Source organism: Lepidochelys olivacea, assembly GCF_965140295.1.
Source record: "Lepidochelys olivacea isolate rLepOli2 genome assembly, chromosome: 11".
Lineage (NCBI taxonomy): Eukaryota > Metazoa > Chordata > Testudines > Cheloniidae > Lepidochelys > Lepidochelys olivacea.
Window position 1 is genome coordinate 78,296,659 of NC_140421.1, and position 19,917 is coordinate 78,316,575.

Consider the following 19,917-nt stretch of genomic DNA (forward strand, 5'->3'; position numbering starts at 1 on the left):
CACCGTTAAAGGTCACAGTAAAACTGGCGGGAAAACCAAATTAAGGGAAAGGTCAGCAGCTCATAACTCTGCGGTAACGAGAATGGTGGGACTGCGAGGACTGTTGGCGTGCGTTCCAGCATGCTTGGAATTGGGCGTGCGCAGGAGGGAGCTTAGCAAACGTGCCTAGACAGTTCGGACAGGACAGTAGAAAAGGCAGTGTGGCAGTGGGCAGCCAAAGGCACTGACAGGAGAGAACAAAGAGAGAAGAAGGAAGCTTGCTGGGTGGTCCATTGACATTAGCAGCAGAGGGAGAGAGCTCAGGAGAAACCTTCAGCAAGTGGAGTAAATCTGTCAGCCAGTGTGGTGTAGGGCGGTGGGAGTGTGTATGTTAATAAAGACGAAGGTGTGTGTGTTGATGGTAAAGGGAACGTTTACATGTAAGATTTAAAGAAGTGTTACCACTTGCTATCAGCGGCCTGTGAGAGATGGGTCAGCTGTCATAGAGCGCAGCTACTTAGGAGCATTTCAGACTGTAAGGCAATATGATTTGGGGTGCTCTTTAGCTTTGTATTTGTGTTTTAGAACAGCAATAAGGGATTGGTGGTTTAGATTATTATTGTATTAGGGATTGTTCTATACAAAAATCTATTGTTCAGAGCCTGAGAGAATTGGAATTGTCTGGATTTTGTTTTAACCCCCGTTGTTTTGTAACACCGTGTCAGCACTTTGACCATGTGAAACCATTCTGTCTTTCGGTGCTTGTCACTGGTGCATGTCATTGGCATGCATGACGCAGCGTGGCAGTGTCGTGATGTCACACGTGATGCTGCCGTGCAGGGGTCTGGAGTGATGACGCCCTCACCAGACAATTTGGCATTTATAGCATGGTGCCAGTGTGTGCCCTGCCTAGGGAACACACCCCAGTTAGCTGCGGGAGGGTGCCAGGGGAGTGAGGATAGCGGGGCGTCACCATCTGTCTCCCTGCAGGTGCCCGGGTCGGGGTGGTGCAGTACAGCCACGAGGGGACATTCGAGGCCATCCAGCTCAACGACGAGCGCATTAACTCCCTGTCCAACTTCAAGGAGGCGGTGAAGCGTCTGGAATGGATCGCCGGGGGCACCTGGACGCCCTCAGCCCTGCAGTTTGCCTACAACAAGCTCATCAAGGAGAGTAGGCGAGAGAAAGCCCGTGTGTTTGCCGTGGTGGTGACAGACGGGCGCCACGATCCGCGGGACGACGACAACAACCTCCAGGCCTTCTGCCAGGGAGACGTGATCGTCAACGCCATCGGCATCGGCGACATGTTCAACCAGCCAGACCAGGACGAGACCCTGCGCTCCATTGCGTGCAACGAGCAGCAGCGCGTCCAGAAAATGAGGCTCTTCTCGGAGCTGGTGGCTGAGGAATTCATTGACAACATGGAGGACGTCCTCTGCCCAGGTCTGCACCTGCCACCCTGGCTCAGTCACCGAGCGAGGCCAGGGCTGGGGTGCGAGTTGGTCGGTTGTACACCGGGTAACAATGCATGTGGTTGGGTCAGTTACACTGGAGAGCGCATCTCCCTAATGCAGATCAGCACAACCGGCTCTTCCCCAACCGGAGAGCAGATCCCCATGGATCCATGGAGAGCAGATCCCCATGGGCAGCACCCACCCCGGTGTGTGTCCTCGCCCACCACGGGGCAAGAGGCCTGGCCTGCTGCTGAGGCCATCTCGCTAGCTGCTCCTTTATTCTCGTTTCAGATCCACAGATCGTCTGCCCAGAACTGCCCTGCCAAACAGGTAAAAATAATGCCAAACGGCTCCAGATCTTCCGCGCCTCACGGTAGTGTCATGGGCTGTGGGGTGGGTGGGGAACGGCAGCCTTTCCAGCCACGCAATACCCCGGCGGGGGCAGAGAAGGGGGCTGTCACTTTATCTCAAGAGAGGCCCCAATTTCCATCTCCCCCGCTTTGCCTGTCTGGCTGAGGGCTGTCCACAGGCAGGTACGTGTGTGCAGTACAGCCATGCTCAGCCCTCTCTCCCTTCTCCTCATCCCAGTGGAGATGCCTAAACCTCGGATCCTAAATCCCCACGGGACCTGGCAGGGCTTGGAATCCAAATCCAGGAATGAACTGCTCACATGGTCCCTGTCTGTTATCGGACGAGCCGAACCCCCAGAGCCAAACTCCCCACCCTTTGGAAATCCTGCCCTGCAGGTCTCAGTGGGGCTGGGCGGGCAGTACAGTGGAACTGGAAGGCTTCCAGTGGAGACTTGGCTCACACTGGCTGTACTGAAATGAACTGGTAACACTGAGTTGGGGAGCAGGGTGCAAAGGGGCTGTGTGGTGGGGCGGGACAACCCTGTGGGGTAAGAGAGGCAGGTGCTGCTTGGTGCAGATCCCAGTGCTTGGACCACGTTCTGCTTGTTAAGTGGTAAAACTCCAGCCTGTCTGCAAACCTGCCAATGAGCTCTGTGCAGCTTGGAAGCGTGTCTCTTTCCCCAACAGAAGTTGGTCCAATAACAGATATTCCCTCCCGCTCCATATCTATCGATCTAATCAGAGACCCAGTGTTTGGCGATATGCGAGTCGTGCGGGTTACAACAGGTCACCCAGTGCTGCCGATACTTGTGGTTTAGTCATGAGTCTCACCATGTTGTTTTCCGAAAGCCCCCGCTCCACAGGTCAGGGGACTGCGGGATCTCAACTTACGTGGACTGGAAAGTGACTTGTTTAAAAAGGAATCTGTGGAGCAAGGCTGGAAAACGGGCCCCCTGCAGGCTGGGAAAGCAGACGGAAAGAAAAAGAATCCCAGTTTCTTAGCTCTTTAAAATCTCGTGATTTTTCAGCCAGTCTCATGACGTTGGGGGCCCTGACTTGTGAATTTGGAGTGCAAGACTGAGGAGGGATTGCAGGGAGCTCCGGGCCATGCCCTATGGCGAGGGTTGTCCTGGAAAGCCATGTGTAGGGAGCTCTACTTCCCGACTGCCCTGGGGAAAATACTGTGCAAGCTTCTTTAGAGAGAAACCTCTTCCGGGCTGCCAGCCTCCCTCTCTGGGGAAGACTGGCCAAGGACTGCCGGGAGGAGGGAGAGATGGCAAAGCCTTGAGCAGGGAAGACGGTGGAGTTTTCCACCTTGTGATGAAAGTGCCAACCTGCTGTCCCAGGCCAGAGAGGGGCTAGCTGGGCGCCTTCCCCTCCTGCCGATCTGCTGCTGTGCGTCGCGCTGACCATGCCTGCTGCTGCAGCCGCGCCTGGCACCTGAGAGTCGGGTCAGTCTGTGTGTTGTGCACGAATATCCAGTCGGGACTGTGCAAACCCCGCTGACTCCTTTCGCTGACTCAGGTTTAACCCTGCGCTGCGGAGCTGAACGGCTAGCCCCGAATGCGGCACCTTCCCCCCGACGATGCACTCCAGCCCCTCGTCTGATGGCGTCCTACCCAGCTGCTTTGAATCTGGGTCTGGAGAGATCTCAAAAGGATGCAGCAGCCTGCTCTTCCAGCTGCTGCTTTGTCTTAGGCTGCGCCAGGCGTCTGTGCTTCAGAGCCCTGCTTTGTGCTTAGTTGCGAGGTCAGACTGGCAGTGGGGTGGGAGCAGTGCCATGGGCGCAGGATTGATTTGTAAAGAGGAACCATGCCAGGGCAGCGTCGCTGGCAGCTGGAACAGCAGCATGTTCGGGTTCTGCTCGGTCTGGGCCAAGCGTCCATCAGACCCCGGGCCCGGGCGAACGTGGCCTTCGTCACACAGCAGCTCTCGGCCATTCTCATTGCCCGCGCCAGGTACGGCACCGCTTAGAACCACTTCCCTTTTCCTGCACTGCATACGGCTGGATCAGAAACCCCCTGGGGGGAGACAGGGGACTCTAAAAGGGTCCCCAGCGGAATTCCCCCACCCAGGCCTTAGGCTGGACAGGGCTCAGCCTGCACCCACAGAACATGGCTGTTGTAGAACGACTCCCCTCGGGAGTGGTGGCCGAGAAGGCGTAGGCCTGGCGGTGACGGGTGGGTGTCGCTTTGCTCTGGGTGGGTGGAATTCCCACTGGGCTGGGGAGTGAGTGGGATTTAGGGGGCGCCCGGGTGCCTCCCAGCGCTGTCCTGGCTCTGGCTCCCTGCCAGGCTGTGTGTGACATCTGGCAAGGTCCAGCTGGGTTTGGCCCTGGGAAGGCGGGCCATGGCCAAAGCTGGGAGGAGCCCAGTGACGGGCAGCATAGGCGAGCTAAGGGCTTGGTAGTACGTAGCTGCAATGCTGTGGTGGGCTCTGCTAGACAGAGCCACTCTGACCTTGAGCTCTCTGCCCTGTGGCTGACAGCTGGGTCCGTGCTGAGCTCTGAGGAGCTGCCCGTTATCTGGGGTACATGAGATGTGCATGTGTCACCCGCCCCTCGGATGGGTCAGTGGCCAGCCAGGGCCTGGAGCCAAACACAGGCAGGCCTGGCCCGGGAGCACGCCAAGGAGCCCCACCCCCACTCATGCCAAGCCCTGGGTCTTACAGAGCGCATGTCAGCAGCAGGCCTCAAGGCACTCGCAGTCTCTAATGGCTTTCCCCTGGCCCCGGGGCAGGGCAGGGCTGGCATACCCTGGGCAGGTAGGGACTGGCACTGGGAGGCTGAATGCCTCGCCCAGGGTCACACAGGCAGGTCTGTGGCAGGGTGGAAATTGGCCTCCGTGTAGCAATCTTGGGGTTCATTAAACATCCAGCCAGGGAATTAGAAAGGAATAAAACTTGTAATAAAAGAAACTGAAGAGCATCTGAGGTGAGGTGCTGAGCACAGCTACACTGGGTTCCCCACCCCAGCCTCCCGAGCACCTCTCTAAAGCCCCGTATGTATCACACTGTCCCTTATGAGGGAGCATCTCTAAATTATAATCTTCCCCAAACATGGCTCTACGTCGTCCCTCTTAAAAAACAAATGAACTCTTTATATACATATCGATTAATAGCTAACAACCATCTAACAACACCTGCATTAAATTCTCAACCCATCTAGTACATTTCCATAAACCCAATGTGTCCTCTCTAGAGAGGACAGATTACCAGCACATCACTCTGGAGTGTCTTCACCACTCACTTTTCTCAACTACCCCTTCTCCAGGCAGGTTAGCAAGTCTCTGAGTCTTTCAGGATGTTTGAGCTCCCTCTCCAATCTTCTCAATATCAGTCTTTTCTTTCATTAGAGTCTGAGTTCTCTTGTTCCTTGACAGTTTCTCCTTTCTCTGTTGATGATAAAGGATCAGTCAGATGGGAAATGCCAGAGTCCACCTCAGCTGTCCATGTGTTGGAACTTTCTGGGATTACTCATAGATCCCTTCAGTTATGCCAGAATGTGTCTCACTGATCTATCGGGACGACATAAGACCTTGCACACTGTTCTTCTTTAATGGAACCCCTTTGGCTCCAAGTATCAGAGGTGTGATTCCTCAGGCACACCCCATCACCTGGGTTAAGAGATGGGAGATCTCTGGCCTTTATGTCAAAATTATATTTCTGCTTCCACTTCTGCTTTTCTTTCATTTCCATGTGGTTTCATTGATATGAGCTTTCAGCAAGTTATCAGTGATTAGTACCTTAGATCTGGGCCTTCTTCCCATTTACAGCTCAGCTGGAGAAAAGTCATTCTCCAGAGGTGCACTTCGGTAAACCAGTTACACTTTACACCAATCACCCCCACTGGCAAAAAACCTTTTTCATAAAGTTATTTACTGTCTGTAGAGACTTTTCCACAAGTCCTTTTGATTGGGGATAATTTGGACTTGATGTTTTGTGATGAAAATCCCAATCTAGGGCAAATTGCCTAAAATCTGCACTAAAGACGTCATCTGGAATTCCATGTCTGGAGGAGATTCCCGTCATGCCAGCTATCACTGACTTACTATTGGTACTGTGCAGTGTACACATTTCTGGCTACAGAGAATAATCTGTGACTATTAAATAATCCTTTGATTGCCAGGTAAATTAGCCAGCACAAACCTTCTCATGAGGCCTTCGTGGAACTGGGTGAGATCTCAGTGGCTCTGCCCGTTGGCTTGGCTTGTTCAAGCAGGAAAAGCAGTTTCCTACCACATTAGTAATGTCATGATTGATCCACAGCCAATACAGCACCCCTCGTGCTCATTGTTTGCACTTCTCAATTCCTAAACGACCCTCGTGGATCTTCTGTGGCATTTCTTTTCAGAAGCTCACTGGAATTACAACCTTACTGCCCTTGAAAACCACCCCATCTATCACAGAAAGTTCATGTCTGCAGTTCCAATTGTCTCTTATACTTGGACAGCAACTGCTTATTTCTTCAGGCCATGCTTTAATTATCACTTCTTTAAGGATCCCCAATTATTCATCTTTCTCCATTTCTCCTCTTGTTTGTTGCAGTTTCCTGATAGCTATGGGAATTGACTTTACAATCAAATCTACATAGGCTTGCATTTCTATCTCTAAAGTCTTCTCTGGTTTTGTGGGAGCCACTGCTCTGGAGAAAAAAGAAAAGGAGGACTTGTGGCACCTTAGAGACTAACCAATTTATTAGAGCATAAGCTTTCGTGAGCTACAGCTCACTTCCTCAGATGCATATCGTGGAAACTGTTTCCACGATATGCATCTGAGGAAGTGAGCTGTAGCTCACGAAAGCTTATGCTCTAATAAATTGGTTAGTCTCTAAGGTGCCACAAGTCCTCCTTTTCTTTTTGCGAATACAGACTAACACGGCTGTTACTCTGAAACCTGCTCTGGAGAGTGCATTTGCAGTGAACATGAATTTACCGAGAGTGTAGTCACAACCAAATTATACTTTTGCATCTTTATCATCATGCTTTGAATCATTAAGGTGCAGTCATTTAACAGTTTGCTAAATAACACTATCCAGGGCTTGTGGTCCATTTCAACTTCCACTGTCTGGCCATAAATATACTGATTGAATCTCTCACAGGCAAACAATATTCCTAAAAGCTCCTTCTGGATCTGTGTGTATCTGGTATCTACCTCAGTCAGTGATTTGGCTGGATATGACACTGGTTGCCAACAGTCCTCACCAATGTTCCCTCTAATTTTTTCCATCCATGTGTGGAATGAATTTTGTTACGTGCACCGAGGTAATATGCGGATGTGCGCCACCAGTAGAAACGAAAAACCTACATAGAATATTTATTTTTAAAAAGTTACCATAGGGATAATTTACTCCAGCCAGGACAGGTTAGGCATTTAAGAACTCACTATTCAAAGAATTAAACTTAAGCATAAGAGAGAAATAAAATTATGAAATGCACAGACCAGTCAAACTAAAATAACAGCACTTTGACAGCATAAAATTACAGAGACTATCTGTGCATTGCAAGAAGTACCAAGAAGTAATAACAACAACAACACAAAAAGAACAGGAGGACTTGCGGCACCTTAGAGACTAACCCATTGATTTGAGCATAAGCTTTCGTGAGCTACAGCATCCAAATCTTTTTGCGAATACAGACTAACACGGCTGCTCCTCTGAAACAACAACACAAATACGTGTTGGGAGATAAGTATGTCAGAGACTGTGAGAGTGTGTGGGTGTGAGATTGACACACAGAGACAGAGTGTGTGTGTGCTGGGTTCTGGGGAAGTCTGAGAGACCATACGCCGTGTCTTTAAGGCACTCACAACAGAAGGCTCAGATTCAGATTACAGCAGCCGAGCTCTCCTGCTCCTGAGCCCTGTCCCCCCTCCCCGGCTCTGGAGAGACGGGGTACGTGGGTAGGGGGGAAGCAGGGCAGAGGGACACCCTGACATCAGCACCCCCTTCTCCCCCCGGGTTCTGCGCAGCCAGCAGGAGGGTCCCGGAAGCAGCTGCCAGGGGCTCCAAGGCAGAGGGCAGGAGCAACGTGGCTGCAGAACTGTGGGAGGAGGGGCACCTGGACACACGTTGCCGTGCACGACTCTGCTCATCAAGTGTGTGGCACTTGTTTCACTCCTGGGCCACTGCACAACCGCACAGCTTAGGGGGAACACAGATCTTCACGCGTCTGTAAAATCGCTGCACCTAACCCAGACTATGAGGCGTTTGCTCAAATTTCTAATAGGCCATCCTGGTGCATAGAACTTCAACACTGGTTCGTGTATTAGTTGTTTGTTTTTAAACCTTCCTATGATTCCTCCTGTTCTGCACCCTGATTTTTATTCTCTAGGAGTTTTCTCAAAGCCGCTGCTTTGGGAGATAGCTTAGGTATGAATTTTCCAAGGTAATTAACCAATCCCAGGAACCATTGGACATCTTTCGTTGTGTGGGGACATGGCATCATTTCAACGGCTGAAATCTTCCTCTGATCAGTTTTTACACCTTTGTTGGAAATAAAGTCCCCAACAAAAGTCAGTTCTGTAACCCCTAAAACACATTTCTCCCTATTTAATTTGAGGTTTGCAGCTCTAGTTGCATCTAGGACATCCTGAAGTCTGTAATCATGTTCCTCCCTAGTTGAGTCCCAGGTGAGGATGTCGTCCATTGAGGTGTCAATGACATTAATGTTTCCATAGATCATCTGTATGGTTTTGTGGTACACTTCTGATGCTGAAGCTAAGCCAAAGGGTAAACGTAAGAATCTGTATCTTCCAACTGGGGTATTTAATGCGCATAGTTTTGAGCTTTCTTAGTTAATTTTAGCTGCCAAAATCCTGAGGCTGCATCCAATATACTGAAATACTGAGCATTTGCAAATTGCGCCATAATCTCTTCTCTGGTTGGTAGTTTGACATGTTCTCTTTTTATAGCCTTGGTGAGGTCTCAGGGATCTAAGCGTCTGCCTAGCGGGCCGCTGCCTTTTCTCCACAACGACTAGCGAGCTCACCCATTCTGCTGCCTCCTCAGTTGTTTGTGTTACTTTCATTGCGTCCACCCTTGCAAGCGCAGCCTTGAGTTTGTCACCGAGTGCAAATAGCACCTTTCCTGCAGGGATGGGCACTGGAGGGACCTGCTTGTTTGTCTGGATTCTGTGTTCACCCCGCAAGCAATCCAGCCCTTGAAACAGATCACAGTATTCCTGGACGAACGCCAAGGAATCAAATTCAGTGTGGTCTTGATGAGAGAGAGCGACTGATCTTGCAGTTTTACAGATTGAGTTGCTCACGTGCAGCCAGGCCTAAAGTTGGTGTCTCCTCCTTTGGCACTACAGTGCAAGGGCCTGTACGTGCTGCTATCAGTTCACATCCCCTTCACGGGTATATTTGTTCCAGAATAACCAGTTACTTTTATTTTTGTTGGTCCCAGTTCTGGTCTTATTTTTAGTCTCTCATAATCTTGTTCGGACAGAATATTAACCTAAGCTCCTGTGTCCAGGTTCAGTGGACTAATTGCTCCATTCACTGTCATAGGCAGTATCCAGGCCCTCTCATCCGGCTTGCTAGATCCCAGCATGTCTGTGGGAAAACTCCTCAACCAGATTGTCCTTAACTGAATGCACTTGACTTTTCTGCAGTTGGGAGCGGCAGCATTTTTCAAAATGCTTATTTTTCCCACATTTATGACAGAGTTTCCCAAAGGCAACACGCTGTCCGGGGCCATGCTGTGATCCACACCTTCGACATGACGTTCTGTCCCCAGCCTTCAGCTAGAAGTGGTTTTCATAGCAAGTGGTTCCACTCTTTGATTTGACCTGTTCCGGCTATCTGCCGTTGTACTTAGTAGATGGAGAACCCCTTCTGGTGAATGCAGCTCTCTGGCTTGTACGTGCACAGTTTCGGCTGCCCTGTAGGTCTGGAGAGCTTTTTCTAAAGTGAAGTTGTCTTCGCAGAGCAGTCTCTCTCTTAGAATCATTGGTGGCATTAAAGGCCATGTGCTGTCTCTGATCAGAGACTCTGTCAGCTCACCAAAGTTTCCTTAATTCTGTCACATGTTGCTATTGGTGTCGCCATTTTTTTTTTTTTTTTGCATGCATGTAAACAATTTGTCTCTCTCAGAGGTCTCATTCCTTTTTGGCATGCAACGTACCTCAAATTTAGTCAGTATTTTACTTAACTTCATACTTTCACTGTCTCCAAACTTCAAGTTGTTATAACTGTCCAATGCTTCCTCCCCAACCACATGCAAAAAGATCGATGATTTCACTTTATCACTTTTCTCAACTGCCCCTTTATACAATTCAAATCTCTGTCTGAATTTTTTCCAGTTCTCTGCAACTTTGCTGGACAATGACAGACTGGATGGAGGTTGCGACATATCCATTTTTGCCTTCTTATCCCCTTCTGAAGCTAGTCAAGCTATTGTTGTGCTCACAAAATGCACACACGAGCCTTGGCTCTTCTCTGTTTGCTGCTCCCCTCGCCTCTGCTTTCAGTTTCAAACACAGGAGCTAACCTCACAATGAGGGCAGTCTCCTCATGTGGCCCTTCTCAGGCCGTGTAACGCTCCTGGCGTTCATTTAACAGCCAGCCAGGGAATGAGAGAGGAATAAAACTTCCAGCAAAACAAACCAGAGAGGGCTGTGGTGAAGTGCTGTGCTTGGTCTCTCGCCCCCATTTCCAGGGCACCTCTCTAAATTCCTGTGTTCACCCTGGTGCCCCCTGTGAGGGAGTGTCTCTGCATTATAATCTCCCACAAACACGTCTCTACACTCAGGTCTCCAAAGCGGTAGGCCAGCCTGCGCACAGCCCCTCGCCATTGCAGTGCCAGCCCTGGAGGGGTCCCAGTGACTTCTTCCGCCACATGCTGCCCCCGGGCTCCATCGCCCAGAGGAGGCAGCCCATGGAGCCAGCTGCACCGCACCTACTCCCCACCGGCATAGGAGGCCCAAAAAGGTTTCTGCCCCCCAGCGCTGCCAGCTCCTCAGGGCAGCTGGGGCCTAGCAGGAGCCCCAGAGCCCCAGGCCGCTCCCATGCACAGGGCTGCTCTTGCTGGAGAATAGGGTATTTATTGCTTTGGGGCCCATGCTCAGCGTGTGGGGCTGAGCACAGAGCCCACCTGAGCTGAGGTAAAGGCTGGCATGTGAATCTCTGTGGGTCTGGGGGGCCCCTTCTAACCCAGGCAACCGTCCGCTGCAGACGAGCGCTGCGTGGTGTTTCAGGGGGCCGGCTCAGTGCAGTGCGGGAATGTAGCCTGTGTTCGTGGGGTGGCTTCTGGTGGATGCCTCGTTGGCTGCCCGTGGCTTTGCCCCGATGCACTCTGTTGAGTTCTGCATGGATGGGCCCTTGGAAACGCTCTGACAGCTGCCCAGAAACAACCTGGCAAACCCTGCTGTCTGCTGCCAGCTGACCCCTTGCTCAGAGGGAGGTTGGACAGTTTCCTTCTTCAGCAGCTCTCTCCGTAGCAGGATGTGCAGGAGGAAGGAGGGGACATGCATCAGTAGCTGTATAGAAGCTTCATACATTTACTGCAAATCCTCTTCCAAGTACTGTCTAAGGGCCCAATCCAAACCCCATGGGAGGCAGCAAGCAGCTCTCCCTTCACTTTGGATCTGGTCCTTTAGTGAGATAGGGCTACAGCGGAGCTTCCAGGCTTTGGTCTTTGCTGCTCCCTCCCGTGCTGGCTGCCTTTCCTACAGAGCAGGGTACGTAAGAGAACCGAGCAGCAATGGGGGACACACCAGTGCTAGCGAGCCCTGAAAATATTCTTTTGACACTCACTTGCAGATGACAGGAACCCTGGGAATGCAAACCCACTTATTTTCCGCCCCATGGAAGAGGAGGTCAAGATACCTTTCCCCTACACCAAAGAGTCAATCGCCCAGTTCCTAAACTCTACGCGGGAAATCCAGGACCCCAGCACGTACAGCCAGCTGGTGGCCACTTTGGCCTATACCGCCGAGAACGCCAAGTTTGCCACTGGACATGAGCGGCAGGAGTGGATGGACCTGTTCATTGACACTTTTAAAATAGTGCACAGTGAAATCGTGGGGGATCCAGAAACCGTGCTGGGGCTCTGCTGAGCTTTGCACTAGGGACAGTGTACAGGACTGGCAGCTGAGTGGAGCAGGAGCTCTTGGGAAAAGCAATGTTCCCTGTAAACAGCGCCTCTTGAGAATTCCCAGGAGGGGCTGGGTACCATGGTGGACGCGTTGAGCTTAGGAGGAGCCCAGAGAGTCTCGGTGGCTCCCAGCCAGTGATTTGATGGCAGGGGCGGTTCTCTCAGCACGGTGCATCTTCCCAGACACCAGGAGAGATGCTCCTGCTTCACTCACTGTCTCTGCAGCACTTTTTAAGGGAACATTGGGTGCTGGCAGAGGAGCTGTCCTGTCCCAAAGAGACACTCCTATTCTGTCCTTCTAAACACGCCAAGCCCACAATGACAGGCTAGCTTGTCAAATAGCCCTCATGGGCCCTCAGTCCCACCTGGGCTCCATGGCCAAATCAGGGAGGTTGCTTGCCGATGTGTACCTGAGGGCCAGAGCAAGCCCTGTCTCAGCGATGGGTGTAGGGATGTGTGCTAACATGTGTCTGTTTTCCTACGTAGCTTTTGTTCTGATTGTCCTAGAATTTTCTCCTGTGTTCTCTTTTTGTGTTTAACTAACCGGGCTTTCCTTGGGTTATGCCAGCCCCCAGAGAGGCCAGGCTCCCAACTGAGAAGCCCCACCACGCTACCCCCTTTGCTATAATCACAATGTTTAATCACTCAACTTGCGCTGTAACCTGTGCTATTAAAGAAAAGAGAGCCGTGCGAGCGGTTCGGGGTGGGCCCCCTTTGTGTCTCCCTTGGGCTTTGCTGGAAACTGCCCCGGTCTCAACATGTTCCCTGTGTCTTTGTCTGAGTGTCATTCTGCCTGCATGTCGTATGCATACTGGACTTGCTCTTCTCACTGTCCTAGAAGCCACATGCCTACTCCTAGGCAGGAAAATCCAGCACATGTCGGAACAAGGAGCTAAAAGCTATTCCCCAGTGACTGCGCCGTTCTGAAATACCATAATGTACCCTACATGTGCGAGGCACTAGGTGTAAACATGCTGTTGTTCTGGGCATGGAAAGTTCGTAACCAGCTGTGTACACGATTCAGAGAGGTTACAGTCCCATCGTGTGAGCCCTGGTCATAATAACCTGCTCCAAGGGACCACATGGGGAGAGTTTCAAAGGCACCTAACTCCCATTGACTTTGAAAGAGAGTTGGGCACCATGCTGCTATCTGTGCTTTCAAAACTCTCCCCCATAGCTACAGAAGAGCAGACCAAAGAGTACGGGGCACAAATATTAGGTTCCAGTGGGTGAATTCTGCTAGCCCCCTGGCATGGAGGTAGCTTCATTGCAATGACTTCAGCTATCTTGTGCATTTCATTAGTTAATATGCAGATGAAAATACCCGGAACTGGACTGAGCATCCCATCGTGCAGTGATGTTTGGGCTATAATGCCGTCTGCTTTCAAGGGCCTTCAGCGGGTACATTTGCCAGAGCACTAGATGGGGCCAGGGTGGGAAGCAGGACCTGGAACTGGGAGTCTGCAAACCTCAGAAATGTTTTGTGACTCTGCACCCCAAATCCTGGCTAGGTGCGAGAGCTTCACCAGAATGAGCCAGAGCTCTGGGGCTTGCGAAACCAGGCTGAGCATTGCATGGCAATAGGCATGCTCAGCTGGGATCTGCCATTTTCTGCTTTGGGTGGGGCAGATGCCCCTCTTGCTCTGCTGCCGGACCCTTTTGCTGCCAGCCTGCTCTGTGGGAGGGAGCTTGGAGAATTCCAGCGCTGGCAAATATCGAGAAAAGGGCTGACAACGCTTGGCCAGGCTTTTGAATGGCTTGAGCTTTGGGCAAAGGGTTGGGAGCAGGGCGAGGTCCTACCAGTGGTGACTCCATTTGTCCGTCTCTGGATGTAATCAACGTAGGTAAGGTGGGGTGAAGTGAACAACCCCCCCACACACCACCACCATTTTGGTGTGTGACACTAAAGAGAGCCGTGGCTTTAGCTTGCTGGGGTGCGGCTGAGAAGCGCTAAACTCAGAGCATTGTTGCTGCTTTGACCTGAGCCAAAGACACACAACAGTTGGCCCAGGAGGAATCCCGGCTGGTTTCTGCGGGGCTGCCTGAGGCCTGGCGTGTTTTGCTGAACCGGCTCCTAAGTCAATACTGCTTAGTTTGTTTTAGCAGGTGAGTTTATCCCTCCTCCCCCTCAGGCTGCGGCTAGTTGTTTGGTTTCCTGGGCGGAGCTCGCCCAGAAAGGGAACATGACAAATCAGCAGAAATCTAAGTCCCCAGAAGACAGGAACAGTATCTCCAAGGGCAGCCTCAGGATCTCTGTGCAGTTCTGAGCCCGTGCGTGGAGAACCTGCCCCTGGCAAGTCCCTAGCAGCCCCCAGGCAGGCTCTGACGCAGAATCCACGTCTTTCCCTCTGCCTCACGGCGCAGCAGACAGGTGGGGGGATTGAGGGGACAGATGATCTCAGGGGGAGGGGGTTGCCGTGAGACTGCCCACCATGCAATGGCAAAGGGGTTCCCTGGCTGCTGGGGCTCTTCATTGGAGGGAAACGATAAAAAGACATGGAGAGAATTGCGAACAGGGCCGTGGGTGGTTCTGTCAGAGCTCGGAATTCCCCGTATGTAAACTCAGGTGGTCGGTGTGGGAAGCAGGAGTGGGCGGGACGGGCTGGGTTATCGGTGTGGGACAGGCAGGGTTCTCCGCAAAGCACTGGTGGTGCCTGTTCGGTTGATCTGCTTTACCCACCGTCTCCATTCACCCTGCGCCGCGTGCTGCAAGCTTCTCGCTCCTGGTGCAGCCGTAGCCTCCTTGCTCTGTACGCTGCAGGGGATGGACCCGTACTGCAGTTGCAGCTGGCTGTGAAGAGCACAGGCTGCCAGCCCTGGGCTGGCTATTGCGGGCCTCGAGGATGCTCCTGGGGGTGGGGGTGGCAGATTTGCCGAGCTTAGTGGCAGCCCTCCCGTCACATCCCAGTGGGTTAGTTGATGGAAGCAGCCCCCATCCTTCACGGGAGAGGAGGAACATCAGCCCCACCTCTGGGCTGCACCCACAGCCTGGCTGGCAGCTGGGAAGACAAATGATGGGCAGCAGCCTGACACCAGGGACCACTAACGCTATGGGGGGCTTGTCTAGATCTGCTTCCCCTGCCCCACCTTGGGGGAGCCTCCTGCCTGGGGGGGGCCCTTCCCTCCCTCACCTGAAATCAGGCCATGCCAAGCAGGGATCTCGGGGGCAGCTCATCCCCACAGAGGCGGGTGCATAATCCCCCTGACTCAAAGGGCAGCCGTACCCACAGCCCGGGGCAGGGAGCCACCCTGAGAGTGGAGTAACGTCCCGCTGGTATGTGGGTGCAACGTGAACGGGCAGGGAGCCCGCGGAGGTGCCCCTCCACGCCGGGCAGGGAGCACGCCCACGTTCCAACTGGCTCTGAGGGCGCCCGGCCATTGAACGGGGTGGCAGGAGGCTCAGGCTGACCTCTCTGCTGCGGGCCACAGCACAGGGCTGAGGTGAGTGACGGGTGAGCCCCTTTCGGACACTGCCGCAGCCCCACCCCTGGGACAGAGCTCTCTGCGCCCAGCTCAGCCAGCCGCTGGGCTCAGGGGCCTGGCACGGCACAATGGAAGCGCCCACTTGTTGAGGGCAGGCCGTGCAGAGTCTAAACAGCCTTTTCCCCCATGGCGTCATCCCTTGCGCCTACGATCAGTAGCTGCCTGCAGCTCTCCTGGTCTCGCTCCTCTGGGGCAGGATCCCTCCTGGAACTGACTGGTGGCAGGTCTCAGCCCCGGGACAGAGGGGCTTGGGCAGGGGGAGGTGTCAGGGAGACATTCAAACCCTACAAGGCTTTGTTATACTCTCCCGCTTCCAACAGCCCCGGCCTGAGGGTGCTGGGGCTCTGTGAGAGGAGCCCAGAGAAGACACACCCGGCAGAACAGCCAGTGCCCCCAGGGAGCCCAGTGCCCCAGTGAATGACCAGACCATGGGGTACACAAGACAGCTGCCAGGGAGAGAAAGAGAGTCAGCCCCCTCTTCGTCTGTTCTGACACTGAATGGGGCTTCCCCTTCCACTGGGCTGTGGCAAGGAGACTGCTTCCTGGCCTTTGTCTGCCAGCCCTTGTGCTGGCCTGTACCCCACGCCAGGGGTGGCTGCAGAGCGGCTGCTTTCCCACGGCACCATTGCCCCCTGCCCCAGGCTCGGGGCTCCTCGCTGCGGCTGCATGGCACAGCCCGTCCTCAGCTGCCTCACACCCCTGCTCAGACTGCGACTCTGGCCTGGCGGGGAGCAGAGGAGAAGATCGGGGCTCCAGGGAAGCAGGGGGGGGTCGCCCCCACAAACACATCGCTCTCGTCCAACCCAGGCACTGTGAGGAAATGGCGGTTCCTTTTCCCCAGGCTTGACGTGACTGTTTTCCCTCTGCCCACAGAGCTGGCGGTGATGCAGTGCACACAGCGCCCTGTGGACATCGTCTTCCTGCTGGATGGCTCAGAGCGAACCGGAGAGGTGAACTTCCGCAGGGCCCACAACTTTGTGGAGGAGGTGTCCCGCCGCCTCACGCTGGCCAGGGCTGACAATGACAACATGAATGCGCGGGTCGCCCTCCTCCAGTATGGCAGCGAAGAAGAGCAGGTTGTGCTCTTCCCCCTGACGTACAACCTGACCTACATCTCAGAGGCCCTGTCCACGATCAAGTACCTGGACTCCTCCTCCAACATTGGCTCTGCCATCATCCATGCCATCAACAACATCGTCATCAGCCCGCAGAACAGGCAGAGGGCTGCCCGGCGCAACGCCGAGCTCTCCTTCGTCTTCATCACCGACGGCATCACGGGCAGCAAGAATCTCAACGAGGCCATCAACTCCATGAAGAAGCAGGACGTCATGCCCACAGTGGTGGCCCTCGGGAGTGATGTGGACATGGATGTCCTGCTGAAGATTGGCCTAGGGGACCGAGCTGCCATCTTCCGGGAGAAGGACTATGCCAGCCTCTCCCAACCTGGCTTCTTCGACAGGTTCATTCGGTGGATCTGTTAGTTCAGGGGAATGCGCGTGTGCCCCGTCACCAATGCACACACCCATGATATTCCTTGGTTTGTTTTGTTCTCTTGCCATTCTATGGTTGTAGGCAGGCCCGGAGCGGTCAGTACAAACTGCCCTCTGGACGGTCTCTTTTTCTGATTTTTTTATTTTCATGATGAACAACAGTGTCACTCACGTTAATGGTGCTAATTATAACCAAGATCAAAGAAGTATTCAGAGCGATACCATGTCATTTGTCATGCCCTACGCAAACTAAACGTGCCCTTAGTGTGTGTGTGTGTGCTGTGATCCTATGGGTGCTAAACCATGGGGCAGCAAAACTTTCCAATTCAGCAGGAAGAAGAGTCATCTCTGGCATCCAAGAATGAGTCCAGCCACCAGCTCCACAGCCCCCGTCTCCACACCTTCCCAAGCACTCTTAGGTGGAGCTTGCATCATGCTGAGGGCAGTACATCCCCGCTGCTGTTGCTCTTTGTCCCAGGATCAAGCTCAACGGCTTCTAAGTGGGCCTGTGCACTGAGCTTGGACCTCAGGTTTATTCATAGTTAAAAAGAATAGAAGAAACATAATTGGAGCCTTCATTATCCTAGTGGCATCCCCAGGCTTTGACATGTTCCACTGGTGCGCACCTTCTTTTCCCGCTCCCCTCCCCTCCTGCCCTCGCTGAGGGGCTTCAGGGGCAGATTGCCTCTGGTACATCATGGTATGTCTTGATGTGGCCAGCAAAGTGCACTTCCATTGCCTTCTTACCAGGGGGGTTACCTGTCCCCCTCCCTAGCAATGATGCGTTGGTCTGTTAGCCAAAGTTCAGATCTGAACCATTCCTTATCCAGATGCTCCCAGGTGACCCATTCAGCGCTACATCCGCCTTGCATTTCACTGGCCTTCTCCTGCATCCAGATTGTTCTGTGACTCTCCTTATCTTGCTTCCTTCTGCTGCCATCACCCATCTCTCCTGAGTGCTTGTGCATTTACCACCTCCATTAGAGTCCTCAGGGGGAGGACCAGGGTGCAGGGGGGCTGGCAGCACCCAGCCAGGCTCCTGACGGGGCAGTCTGAGCTTGAGCGCACCCCAGGGTGTGCATGTGAAATCAGGAAATTGCAGCTTAGAGCACACGTGCGACTGGGGGCGCCTGAATGACAGCCAGCCCTGGGCTCCGCTTGTGCTCTGCAAAATAAATCAATAAATAAACTACCCCACCCTAAAACTATTGTGTGGTTTCTGTGTGTGCGTGTGCGTGTTGGGTGCATCTGGGAAATGAGCTCAGGTTCCACCTGGGGCATCTCAAGTGGAGTCAAAGGGCCAGATCCCCCATGCTGCTGCAAATCACCATGACGCAACTGAAGTCCCAGGCCCTATAACTCCTGAGTGAGTCCCAGCAGCACTGGGAGGCTAGGGTTGTTTCTAAGAAGCCTCTGTTCCATAGGATCTCTGTGCTGTGGGGAGACAAATAAGAGAGATCATGTCACTGGCCCCTGCCTGGCCACTACAGCATGTTAATCCTGGCTGGACCAAAGTGGAGCAGGGACTTCACTGGGGACACTCTCCGCCAGCCTAGGATTATTGTACTTGGAGAGAACTGAAGGGACTGGTTGTGCACACCCAGCACCTCCTGGGGATTGGCCACCTCGTTCCATAGTGACCCTGAATGCCCACCCACCTATGGATAAACTGGGGGAGCGGAGGAGCAGACTACATGTCCATAGACACACCTGTTTCCCCAGTGTGCTCGGCAGACAGACCTGCTTTGTCAAGGTGATCAATTCTGGCTGTTTTGGGTTAAATTTCACGTAATTCTTGGAGGTGGGGTGATGAAATGTTGTTCTCCTTATTGTATGAGTCATGTGCAGCAGAACTTAGCGTATCCTGATTACTCCTAGGGGAATTTTGCGTTACTGCGCAAAGCAGAATTTTGCAGAAATTGATGTTGGGTGAGCAGAATTTTCTTTTTTCCCCACAGAAATGGGCTGCAGAGATGTTGGCTGCCACTAGCCACAAATATAGGACAAAGCCCGGGGGGGGGGGCGGGGATGTGGCGGGAACTGGAGGGTGTCCAGGAGCTGCAGTTCCCAGCATGCCCAGAAGGAAGGAGAGGGTGGTGCACAGGAAACTCTGTGCAAGCCAAGGCCCCAGCATCTGGATCCCTGGGCTCCAGTGTGTGTGTCTGGGAGGGCTGGCCATGGGGGCTGTGGTTGGGCTCGGGGGTAGGGGGTGTTAGGGGGCTTATTCCTTCACCCGCTTACTTCCCTGGTCCTTCTCGCATGAACAGAGAGCAACAATACCCGAAGTCCAAAGGTGCAAACAATTCGATGTTTATTGGGGTGAACTTCCAGCAAGTTTAAATACAAGTTCCTTTTTCCTTATTTTCGAATCCCAACTTACTTCCTGTTTGCCCCTAATGTATATAGTAATATTCTTAGCTATACCTTAACCAATCATTCTACTGAAATTTAACTAACCAATCCTAACATATTGTAACATGATTAGCTAACCAATTATACCCCACCACCTTAATTAGTTTACACCCAGCAAAATTAATTATACAGCAGACAGGAACAATCACAGAACCAGACAGAGACCATGCCAATAAACAACAGCAAAGTGGGAACTATAATGACAAAACAATACAGAAGTGAGGATTTCACAACTACATCTATAAAGACATAAGAAGAAAAGGAGGACTTGTGGCACCTTAGAGACTAACCAATTTATTAGAGCATAAGCTCTAATATGTCTAAAGACATAAGAGTTTCCCAGCTGTGTCTACTGATAAGCGAGTTCTTACCAGACAGAAAACTATCAACCTCAATTTCCTTTTACATCTTCTAGGCACTTCCCTTTCTCTGGAGGTGACAGGCACTATCAGGACAGGATTGTATTCCTAACAGCCCAATAGCACCTTATTTCAATGTGACTAGTTTGGAATGTGAGGAAGTGACCGGTCGCTTCCCAGCTTATGGCTGCCTCTGTCGCTTAGCCAAAGGCCTTAGCCTAAGAACAGGGCCTCAGACTGTCACAGTAAGAGAAGGACCTTACACCGGCAGACAGTGATTTTAATTCTTTCTTT

General features: G+C 52.6%; 1 protein-coding gene across 2 annotated transcripts in view; it reads left to right on the plus strand.

Annotated features, from left to right (window-relative positions):
* COL6A2 (collagen type VI alpha 2 chain) overlaps positions 1-18,057 on the plus strand; it is a 49,797-nt gene extending 31,740 nt beyond the window's left edge. Inside the window, exons 26-28 of one of the 2 annotated variants that reach the window (XM_084644153.1) lie at positions 970-1,422; positions 1,725-1,763; positions 11,546-12,588. In XM_084644153.1, the coding sequence (XP_084500279.1) occupies positions 970-1,422; positions 1,725-1,763; positions 11,546-11,841 (788 nt within the window). In that variant the 3' untranslated portion in view covers positions 11,842-12,588. Of the gene's footprint in view, positions 1-969; positions 1,423-1,724; positions 1,764-11,545; positions 12,589-16,235 lie in introns of those variants that run through there. The other variant, XM_084644152.1, reaches the window with a different exon arrangement.
* Positions 18,058-19,917: the final 1,860 nt, after the last annotated feature.